The sequence below is a fragment of the Nelumbo nucifera genome, chromosome 5, assembly GCF_055504915.1.
Source record: "Nelumbo nucifera cultivar China Antique chromosome 5, China Antique-T2T, whole genome shotgun sequence".
NCBI classification, from domain to species: Eukaryota; Viridiplantae; Streptophyta; class Magnoliopsida; order Proteales; family Nelumbonaceae; genus Nelumbo; species Nelumbo nucifera.
In genome coordinates, this window is record NC_142653.1 from 78277590 (window position 1) to 78289520 (window position 11931).

Below are 11931 nucleotides of genomic sequence, written 5' to 3' on the forward strand. Positions count from 1 at the left end.
CCACAACCTAGGCCTAGATTGCAAGCCCAAGCCTGACCTTACACATGCTTGGATTGAGATTACGGGCTTTTGGGCCTAATGGTTAACGACTTTGGGCCCATAACATCAAATAATAAAATTTAATCATTTAAAATTTTTAAATTAAATAACATGTAAATGTAATACATACAAAAAAATAGACAAGCCAAAGTTAAATTGGGCTTGGCTATATGGATGGAAAATTTTCCCATCCCCGATGGGGACCAGACTTCCCCGATCCCATCAGGTCAAGGATGGTGATTAATAGGAATCCTCGATTGGGGTTGGGGTCGGGGTCGGAATCGGGGATGGGGATTGAGGTCCCCACCCCGCCCCGACCCCGATTATATATATATATATTTAAATGCTATTTATAGTAAATGTATATTATTTATATTATTTGTATATATCAAAACATATTTAAAACATTATTTATAATTCAAAATTTTTATTTATTTTAAGTAGATTTATTTTTCAAAAAAATTATCTAAAAAAATTTTGGGGATTCGGGTCCTCGTGGGGAACCCATCCTCGTCGGGGATCAGGGATGGAGAACAAATTTTATCCTTGGCGGGAATTGGGGACGGGGATGGGGGTTAATTTTAGAATTGGGGGCGGGGATGGAGAATACGATCCCCGCCTCGTTGCCATTCTTACTTTTCTATGTTTTAGGCCTATGGCACAAAAAATTAAGGCATAGGCCTCATTTAATTGCTAGGCTTGATTTGACTTGGGTTACCTATCCTTTTATAGGTGAAGGCAAGGCCTTTATTTCCATTCTCGAGCAATGTGAGACTTAGAACAACACTAAGTGGTTAGTGGAACCATTGAGTGTTTTCCCAAGTCCTATATTACTTAGGGAATGAGAATGAAGGTTTTGGCTTCATCTATATAAAAACTTGCTTAGGATGACACTTCTCATACTTTAATTGACTCAAGTGTTGACACATGCTGACACGGTTTGGGTCAAGCTGGGCTTGAAGTATTAATCCCAAGCTCGGCTGTGGCTTTCTAGGTTTGATGTGGGCCTAGGCTCGGGCCAAGCCTATACACAAAAATCTGGGCCAAGACTCAAACATTTGTGGGTTGGGCCAAGCCAGATTTTTGACTCGGTCCAAGAATGATCGCCTTAGCTAACTGTGCTAGTTCCCTTGAGCTCTTAAGTGCTCCTTAGTTGGGATATGGGTTCTAGAGTGCTAAGCACCCCAAGAGTGAGCATTATGGGCTCAATTTTGGGTGTTAGAGGTAGACTTTCAAGGCAATGGGTATTGCTCGCTCTCATCGTGCCCTTTGGGGGGTCGTCTACAATAGGATTATCCCGCGGGGCCACTTCATCTATGGTGGACAACAAATCACCTGTGGATAGAGTTGGTGGCGCTGGGATGCGTTGCCTTGGAGCCTAAAGGAGGACGACGACCTAAAGGAGGATGACGAAGTCCTAGATTTGCTATCATAAAGAGTTGAATTGTTCCTGTATCATGAGAATATTCTAAGGCTCGTTGAGTGGAGAGACACACTAGAGTGGGAACCCCTTGAGAGGGAGTGAGTGTTGGAATGGTTGGAGATGTTCTTTAGAGGAACCATCATTGGATCATAGATAGTTGAAGGAGGGAAATCAGAGGCTTTTCATGTTGTTTCCTACATACAAAACCAATATGATACCAAGGGTGTTCAAATTCGGTTCTTAAACTGAAAACCAAACCGAATAAATCAATTTGGTTTAGTTATTTTGTTTTCGGATCGGTTCAGTTTGAGAAAAAATTCAACCAAACCGAACCAAAAACTGAATTTACCAAAATAAATATATATGTATTTATGTTTTAATTATAAATGTTGATATATTTTAATAATAATTATTATTAATATAAATATAAAATAGAATTATATTTTTGCTAACCAAGCTAACCGAATTGATTTTGGTTATTAAAATGACCTAACCAAAATGTCGATTAGGTTCTTTTTCCAAACCGAACCGAACCAATCAAATGAACACCCCTATCTGATGCTATCTAAGTCGAGGTGGACAAGCAATAGATGAAGTCCTAACGAGTCTGAGTTGAGGTGGATGAAGTACGTTAGACAGGGTGTGTTGGAAAAGGTGATGAATTCATTGACATGCAAAAGCCAAAGTTAGAGGTCCCAAGGTGATTTCCCATAGAGGAGTACTTTGACGCTCAAGTTAGTAAAGAGGAAGAGGTGGACTAGGCCGTGCTACCAAGTAGGGCTGTTCATAAGAAGGCAACCCGACCAAACCGGCCAACCCGGACCGACCCAACCAGAGTCGGACAGGTTTTCATCAGCACCGGTCGGTTTCGGGTTGGGCAAATTTATAAATCGAAATATCGGGTCGGTTTCGGTTTTCTTGTGTAAAAACCGAAGCCGACCCGAAACCGAACCGAACTAGTGGTAGTTCCTAGTTTCCTACTTAACTAATCTTCTACTAGAATTAGAACAACCCTATCTTCTAGTTCCTACTTAACTAAATTGTATTTATCCTAATTTCTATAGTCTTTTACACCAAATAGGTAACCCATTAGTCAATTACAATTAGAATTAGGTGTCATCTTTTACCTAGATTAGAATTTAGAAAGTTTCTTTAAATATAAATATTTCAGCCTTCTTTCTATAAAACAGTTCGACTTTCTATTTTATTGTTTTATTGAATATTGATAACTTTTGTCTTTTGTCTTCTAACTTTTGTCTTATTGAATATTGAATATTGATAACTTTTGTTTTCTATAAAATAGTTTTGTCTTTTGTCTTATTGAATACAAAAGCTTTTTGAGTGGAATAAGGGTTAGTAAGGTTGACACTGGACCAAAGGTGAGACAAGTTTCAAAAATAAGGTTTGATTACAGGAGCAAAACCGAAACCGACTCAAACCGACCAGGTCGGTTTTGCTTATCAGTGGGTCGGTTTCAGTTTCCACCTCAGGTAACCCGATCAGGTCGGGTCGGTTGGGAAAACTCTAATAAACTGACCCAACCCGACCCGTACCCGTGTACAACCCTACTACCAAGGGCCAACTGATGATAGCCAAGTAGAGTTGAAGAGCAAGGGTTAGAGAGCTATAGAGCAAGAATGCCAAAAGTGAAGAGTGAAGAAGAAGTTTACCTGGGATGGTAATCCCTTTTATGCTTAAGAGAAATGCTATGGTGCTCCTCACATTTTGGGGCACATGGTGTGCAATGAGGTAGTCGTCGTTTGATATCTTAGGGCGGCTCCGCATTGCTCTCTTCAAGAGGACACTAGAAGCCCATCATTCACAACGTGCTCTCCCTCAGCTCAAGGTCTTTAGTGCGTGTAACGGTTGGAGCCATCTAGATCGAACCCATGGTTAGATCCTTAGCCACGTTAGCCTTCCATGTGGCAGTTCAACCCTACCGGGCTATGGCCCCATCTGGTACTATGTCAATTTCAAAACATGGTTTCACTCTCAAGTTTTTGAAGGATTTTAGTGATTTCAAATTCTGAAATGGAAAATATAGAAATCAACCATGCCATTGAGTTGAATACCCCATTAGTAAGGAGCGATAGGGAGAGAGTTGATGCAATAAATGTTGCCATATGTTAAAAAAATGACAAATTTTATATTCAGAATTAAAACTTTTAATGGCCAATAATAATTGATAAAATCACCCAAAAAATGAAATTAAAAAATGGAGCATATTCTTTGATATAGAATTTAGGATTGGACATATGGTCAATCTAGTGGCTCACCTATTGATTGGACAACCTACTTGGCCACAAGATGCCTCTTTGTTATATGAAAATTTGAATGGTTGAATTTATTATTAATTAATTGATAAATTAATAATCAATTTTTTTTGTTAATTAATTAAAAGTATTCAAAGTTATTAATAACATTTAAAATTTTAATAATTGTATTTTTATTTAATGTTGATTTACAAAAAATAATTATTGTTAATTTATTATCAACAAATATTTTTTAATAAATTTAATTTTATTAATCATTTGTAGTAATTTTAATAACTATAATCATTTATAGTAATAATTTGTTAATTTCATTATTTTTAAATGAAAATTTGATTGAATTTAAATAAATAAAAATAATTACAAAAGCTAACATTTTTATTAGTTTCACTAATAATTAACAATTATATAGGAATGGCAAGGGGGTAGGGCACCCCATCCCTATCCCCACCCTGTAGTCAAGATATTCTACCCCATCCCCACCTCGTCCCTAGTGTTAGGTGGGTTTAGGGCAAGGCACCCACTCCCCATTTAGAACGGAGAATCCTTGAATTTCTCCGCCTCATCCTCAATGTCGTATGAGTTCAAGGCAAGGCACACACTCCTCATCCAGGATTGGGAATCCTCAAATTTTCCCTGCCCTATCTCTAGTGTCGAGTGGGATCAAGGCAAGTCGCCCACTCCCCGTCCAAGGTTTTTAAAAACTGTTGTTCGGTTTGACGGATCGATCGCCCAAGTTAGTAGTTCGCCAACCAAGTCAACTATTTTTGGCCAAAAAACAGTTTTGGGTGAAATAGAATCGGTCAAGTTATTTTATAATTTCTTTATAATATTAAATAATTTTTAAATTTATTAATTCAAATTTTATTTGGATGGATATAGATAAAAAGTGGGGAGAGAGGATAAATAGGAATTAAAGACAGTTTAGAAGAAAGTGGGGGATAATGTTGCCACTTGGCAAGGTAGGGAGAAGATAAATAGGAACTAGAGATAATTAAGGAGAAAGCGGGGGATAGTGGTGCCACTTGGCTAGACATTAGAAAATCAAATATCTTTTTCTTTATCTAGTGGTTATTAGAGATAATTTAGCCTATATTGTTTACAATTATATGGAATTAAAAAAATAAAAAATAAAAAAAATATAAAATTAGAATGGGGGCTTTCTTGCAAGGAGAGGGCTGTTGACATGGGCGAACCAATTTTAATATATATATATATATTCAAATTGCAAAGTCTGCTTAAAGGAGTAAAGGTCTAAAAATTAGGAGATATTAAGCCTTAATTAGGGGCCGTTTGGCTGGTTTTTCTTGATCTTAAATAGAAATGGGGAAAATATTTTTGTCCCGAATCAGGGACAGAGTTTGTTTATAATTCCCCGAACCTTCCCTGAACCTAATGGTAAATTAGTAAAATATTCCTAAGTTTAATATTACTTTTTAAAATATTTTTAAGTTTTCTTCAAATTTCTAAAATCCTAAGACCTCATAATTCCATTTCTAAAATACCTCTAATTCATCATAAGATGGGGCCGGGATGGGGTAGAGAGTAGACCTGTTCACTGGGCTTTCACCTGGTGTCAATGTAAAATCTTCAGGCTTGAACTTGAGCCCGGCCCGACCATCGGGCCTAGATCTTAGGCCCGAGCCCAACCCTCAAAAAAGCCCGAGGCCCGAGCCCAAAGCCCGAATGAGCATCAAATAAAATGAACAAGCAAAATGACTTCAGTACACCACACTCCAAAACGTGTTTATTCACTGATGAAACCACAGAAAATAAAAGATCACTCCTCCTAAGTCTTCACAAAGAAATGAACATGTACAAAGAAACCACAAAATTCAGATATAAAATGATCAAACAATCAAAATGACTTCAGTACATCACACTCCGTCTGTAACATGTAAGAAAATAAAATAAATTGAGCAAACAAAGTGATTATCAACCCAAACTAGAAACCTCTGGCTATATTTGTTTTTGTTGCTTCGATAGTGATCTGATAGACTGATGTAGATTGAAACCTACTAATTTTCACCTTTTACAGGAAGCAGTGGGAGAGAACAGAAACGAAGCCTATTCAATCAAGGCTTTACCATTAGTTTGGGGTGCAGTCACTCACCGTCGATCCTGGTTGCCTGATACCGGTAATGGAGGATATGAGAGCTGGGGTTTGCTCCGGTCGCCGCTGTTAAGGAATGAGGAGGGGACTCAGGGGTTTGCTCTGGTCACCGCTGCTGTGGTTTGCTTCGGTAGATGCTTGCCAACTGCGTAGAAGGGTTGAGGAATGAGGAGGGTACTAAGGGATTTGCTCCGGTAGATGCTCGCCGGCTGCGAAGAAGGGTAGAATAATGAGGGGACTCAGGGGAGCCATTGAAAGGTTGGGGGGAGGAAGAGTATCGATTGGAAATTTGGAATTTGGGTTAGATTTACAAAATAAAAATAAAAATATTAATATTATATATTGTTGGGTCGGGCTGGGTTTGGTCCGGGCTTTCATGTAAAATTCTGAGTCCGACCCGAGATTAGGTCGGGCTTAGAACATTGGGCCTGAGCCCGGGCTCGTGGGCCTAATATATGTCGAAGTCCATCCGGGTCCGGTCCGGTCTGTCGGGCTACCCGGCCATGACCAGGTGTAGTAGAGAGTATATCTTAGTTTGGGGGCGGGGATGGGGAGGAAGCATTGCCCCGCCCCGAATCCGCTCCGTTGCCATTCCCATCTCCAGGTCTTTTTTGAGCATGGATCGTTTGAGAAAGGGTATTCGAAAAACCCTCGTTTCCACTCTGGGTTTTGGCTAACGAATCCGCACCAGGTATGGAGTCCTCCGACCTCTTCTTTCTTCTTCTTCTTTTTTTCTTCCTTCAGTTTTCTCATTCTTTCTTCGATCCAAACTCTACTCGTACCTCTTTCAGATCTGATTTCTCCCCTCTCTCACTTGCTGTCTGAAGCTAGGAAATCTGATTCAAAACCAGGTATGATCTCCATCATTTGACGGTGATACGATCTCCTGATTTGCTTGTAGAACAATTTTTAGTTTGCTTTTTATTTTTAGTTGAATTTCATCAAAATGAATGTTTACAGAAGGCAGAAGAGGGCAATTTGTAGAACAATTTCATCAAAATGATCTCCCGATTAACAGATTAGTTAATAACTACTGTTAGATACCCTTTAGGGTTGTGGAGTAGTGCAGTAAATTCTAGAATGATGGAATGAATCTTTATCTTGAAATTCCTATTTAAATTTGTTTCCACCATCCAAAACCCAGTTCCTATTTAAGCTTAAAGCTTGGTGAAACTTGTTTCCACCGTATCAGACCAGCTTATAGAACTTGTTTAGACTTTCCAAATGATTTCAACATCAGCTCAGACCAGTCTAAATTGATGTCTGGAACCTTTTAATTTATTTGCATCATAATATTGGACCCAGTGTATGTCATTTTGAACGATTCATAAAATGTTTTTCTATTCTACTTGAGTATGTAAAATTTTCTTGGATTTAAACAACTTCTGGACTGGTATCCATAATAAAAGTTTCCAATAGCCTATTCTGACATGGAGTCCATGAAGTTGGAGCAAAGAACAGAAACTTTTACCTGTTATCTCATGGGATTCAAATAGTTTGTTCATCTTTGATACCTCATAAGATTTGAATATTATTAAAATTTTGGTGGTTTGAAACTTTAGGAGTTCTTGGTTTCCCTTAAAGGCTTAAAACCGTTTCTATTTATCTATTTACCTGTTTCTTTTGGTTAATAGTTTATTCCATGTCTTAATTGTTGAGTCCTTAATGAAACTAATAATCTGTCTAAGAGATTGTAACCATATCTAGGCTTAATACTCATCACCCTTTAAAGCTGGTAAACCTATGGATGTGATAAATTAGAGGCTTCCTGTGCTGACGAACAACCTTCTGAAATGAGATATTGTAAGTATGTCTTCTAGCTAGAAGATAAGAAGAAACCTGAAGGAAAAGAAAGGAAATGAATGTTCTTGAATTGTGGGGTGTGGGTGTTTTCCTTTCAAATCTGTAATTTCTCATGTGATTTCCTCATGAATCTGCTACTATGAGTTACTTTTTTCAAACCTTAAATCTCCGTTTTGCTTTGTAGTATGGTTTGAATCTTGCTTTGTTTGCAGTTGAGGAGTACTACTGTTAATTACCTTTGTAGCCTGTATCTTGCTTTGTCTGCATATGATATATTCTACTATTTAATTGACAATCAAATCTGAAATTTCTCATGTGATTCTATCGTGAATTTGTTACTATGAATTAAATATTTCAGACCTGAAATCCACCATTTTCCTTTGTAGCATGGCCTGAACCTTGTTTTGTTTGCACATGATATATGCTACTATTTATATTTCTCCTATGATATATGCAACGTATCCTTCTAAAAAGTCTGTTGCATTGTAAAACTATGGTAGTGCAAATGATTTGGGTGCAAATTCTGAGTTATTTTTGTTTAGTTCAAAATTTCCCTTATTTTGTTTGATTGCAGTATGGATGAAGTAAAATAAGGCATAAAGCAATCTGTTATCAGTCATCACCCATCCATTCTGCAGACATTAGCTGCAACGTGAGGAAACCAAACCAAACCATTCAACATTCTTATGATTGTGTTCTAGATTCAACACTGATCATCAGTACTTCACTGTCAGCAATTATGAATTAGTTTTGGGTATATGGTTCCGATTGAATAACCATTTTATTTAATTTTATTTTTTTCTAAAATGTGTTGTGTTTTTATTTAGGGTTTTTTATTTATTCTTCCACCTCTGAAATTTTTATGAGTTTGTACGGTTGGCAACATTGACAGGTGGGGGAATCTATCACAATTCAAGGGGGGGTGGTATTATAGTATAGGTGGGGGTTTATTACAATACATTAAAAAAACCAATAAAATTTTCTAACGGGGAGCAGACCATAAATATCCCTTTTATTTAGTAACATGTATTGGATTGTTTGTGTTAAACTATTTGTCAGAAAGGAAGTTTCATATTAAACTAGTTGCATGTATTGAAATAGTTACTTATTATGTGATGAATTATATGGGGCCCGCATTGGTTTTTTGTACAGGTGAATGTGGGAGTGGGGCCCATAGGTTATAACCACATATGTCAATGTGTAAATGGGGACTACATTGATATCTTGTATAGGAAAATGCATGAGTGAGACAATTATCAAAAAAAAAATGCATGAGTGAGACCCACTTTAATATTTTGCATAGGTAAATGTGTAAGTGGTGCTCACAAGTACTATTTGCATGTTTTAATGTGTTATTGGGTTCCACACATGACATTTCACATGTATGTAAGAAATGTGTAAGAGTGGGGCCCATAGATGATAACCACATAAGTCAATGTGTAAATGGGGACTACATTGATATCTTGTATAGGAAAATGCATGAGTGAGACCCACTTTAATATTTTGCATAGGTAAATGTGTAAGTGGTGCCCGCAAGTATTATTTGCATGTTTGAATGTGTTACTGGGTCCCATACATGACATTTTAGATGTATGTAAGAGATACCCATAAGTACGCTTGTCAAACGGTCTTCTAGTCTTTTTAGATTTTGAGAAGATCTTTAAAAAATTGCAACCAAACGGTCTTTGGTCTTTGAAGTTCTATCTGTGAAAGCTCATCAGTCTTTTTCGGTCTTGAACTTTTGGAAGATCTTCCAAAAAATACTTTCCAAATGCCTCCTTAGTTTCTAGATTGAAGCATTCTTATCAATTGTGTTTCTGTAAAAAAGTTCTAATTTGTTTCTCTCATTTGTGATTCCATGTAATTGTCTTAGTTCCAGTTAAAAAGAATTTTTTTTTTTTTTCCGCATTTGGTTATTGGATGTGAATTATTCTTAGAATGGCAAAAACTCTAGATTCTTAAGATGTCCTGTTACAGGGAACAGATTTGACTGGATAATTTCTGCTACTTTATTCTTGTTTTTAATGTAGGAGCAACCTTGATTAGATGCTGATGCACAACTCTATCTGTAATAGTGTGCAGGGAGTAGATAACCGAGCAGTTGAGTAATCTCAGAAAATAGACAGTGAACGAAGATGAACACGGATATCACAGCATCGGTTAAGCCTGAGTACCCGGTCATCGACAGAAACCCTCCTTTCACCAAGACGGTTGCCAATTTCAACACACTCGATTACTTTCGCTTCATTACCATTACTGGCATTTCTGTCACTGTTGGATACCTCTCTGGTTGCACTCTGTTATCCTTCTTACAATTCCCCTTTTCTTTTTGTATGTATGTTCTGAAGTTTATTATTCCTCTAGTGGTTTTATAGATTGATAAAACATTCTTCACTGTGGTTCTTTTTGCAGGAATAAAACCCAACATTAGAGGTCCATCGATGGTGACTGGAGGTCTGATAGGGCTAATGGGTGGATTCATGTATGCGTACCAGAACTCTGCAGGGAGGCTCATGGGTTTCTTTCCTAATGATGAAGAGGTAGCTCGGTACAAGAAATGAAAAGAGATCCCTGTTTAAATGAACGAAAGGAGTTCAACTGGGGTCTTTATTTTCTTTCAAGACATTGGTAATCTTAATAATCATATTGTTCTTCTTGTTTGTTGAACACGTTAAAATTGCTATTACATTATTGGGTTTGACCTTTGAGTTTATTTGTTACTTGAGTCTCGAATGAAAACTTGCATTGACTACTCCCATTTCTGGGAGCTTACAGTGATACCTGTATGATATTTAGGTTACACAATTTTTTTTTTTTCTTCTTGGGGGCCATTACATGGTGTAATGGTAAAACCTCAAGCTGGCAAGCATGAGAACATGGGCAAGTCTAAAGCAGTCACTTTGTGCAAAAAAAAGGCTAAAAGTTAGGACCACATCCAGTTTTCCCCTCACAGGACCCCAGATAGGTGGGATCAACATTGGGCAATGACCTTTTTTTTTTCTTTTCCATGCATGGTAGTAATTCTATAAATTCTTCCTGAATATCTGAAATTGACTGGTCCCGGCAAAATATGGTGGGGTGACAGAGACAGACAAGTGAGAATACGTGTTATTTTATTTTATTTTTACATTTTGGGGGGAGGGAAATAATGCACAGATTTAGTTGTAGATGGGCCTGACAAGAACTGCTTTATTGTTGTAGTTTTCATTGTTAACTACCTTTGTATCACATCAAATCACTTGCATACTTACTGGTTCAGCTGAGTTGCAATTCCGTTTACAGTTTTTTATGTCCTCCTAGAATGTATCTAGCAAACTTCCATTTGGTTAGATTTCCAACTAAGTGCAGTTACATTTTCCAGCTTTCTCAGCTCCATGCTGGTTATACATCTCTTGTGTAGGTTTCCTGTACTAGCTCCAGCTAGTGGACAGGGGTTTCACTTTATGTCGATAAACAACTTTCCTACCAAAAGAAAAAAAAATTGGTTAGGATTGTTATCTTTGTATTTAGGTTAGGAAGGAAATGGTTGTAATATGGTAATAGATAAGATGGAATCCTTGCGTTGTAAGATATCTAAGACTATAGTGGTACTAAATCTATGGAGCAGTGAAGACTTTGAACATTTTGAGCAAGAGTTATCTCTTTTGAGTTCAGAGCCAGAAGTTCTTTTTCTCCCTCACTGGTCTTTTGGTTAGCATTAAAAGATTGTATTTACTTAATTACTTCTAACCTCAGATTCAGATTATGGTCTTTCCTACAGGTGAGGACCAACACATAATATCCCCCATTCCTTTCCTTCTATTGGATTCTGATCATTGGATGAAATATCCACTCTTTTTCCAATTCTTTGCCATTACCATCTCACTTCTATACAGCTTTTCATCAACCATAAGTTTTGCTTTATTCCCTCTAACTGACCTGCTACACTTCCATCACCATTCACAATCATTTCCCTGTCATTCCCTTGCCTTTATCTTAGCTTCTATCACTGCAATTGCAGGGGTGCAGGACCATTATGACATCTGTGATCCATTCCATACTACTGGCATTGTTCAAGTCCGATGTTTTAAAATGTGGAGTTGTGATGAGAGGCATTCTACCATCCTACAGTGTGAGGCTTAAACCAGACTGAAAGAGGTGTAAGACTTCTGAGCATAGATTTTTGACATTTATCAATAAATAAATAAATAGAAAAATATAGTAACTATCACATACAAATAGAAGAATATGAAAAATTAGAAAATTTCATATATGCAATTTCTAATATAACCATAACATTTAAA

General features: G+C 37.2%; 1 protein-coding gene across 4 annotated transcripts; it reads left to right on the top strand.

The window, feature by feature from the left end:
• The first annotated feature begins 6437 nt into the window (after positions 1-6437).
• LOC104593899 (NADH-ubiquinone oxidoreductase) lies at positions 6438-10361 on the top strand. 4 transcript variants are annotated; one of them, XM_088887040.1, is made up of 5 exons: positions 6451-6536; positions 6637-6696; positions 8223-8377; positions 9724-9937; positions 10061-10361. In XM_088887040.1, the coding sequence occupies exons 4-5, from the start codon at positions 9784-9786 to the stop codon at positions 10207-10209; spliced, it is 303 nt and encodes a 100-aa protein (XP_088743166.1). In that variant the 5' UTR covers positions 6451-6536; positions 6637-6696; positions 8223-8377; positions 9724-9783; the 3' UTR covers positions 10210-10361. The 4 variants fall into 4 exon arrangements, with proteins under 4 accessions (XP_010252277.1, XP_088743166.1, XP_088743165.1 ...); XM_088887039.1 differs by having other exon boundaries at positions 6452-6536; positions 8223-8402; XM_010253976.3 differs by having other exon boundaries at positions 6452-6536; positions 8223-8300.
• The last annotated feature ends 1570 nt before the right edge of the window (positions 10362-11931 follow it).

Coding starts and splice junctions, on each gene's coding strand:
- LOC104593899 (XM_010253975.3), top strand. CDS start 9,784: ATGAACACGGATATCACAGCATCGGTTAAGCCTGAGTACCCGGTCATC. Junction 9,938..10,060: donor CACTGTTGGATACCTCTCTG/GTTGCACTCTGT, acceptor TTCTTTTTGCAG/GAATAAAACCCAACATTAGA.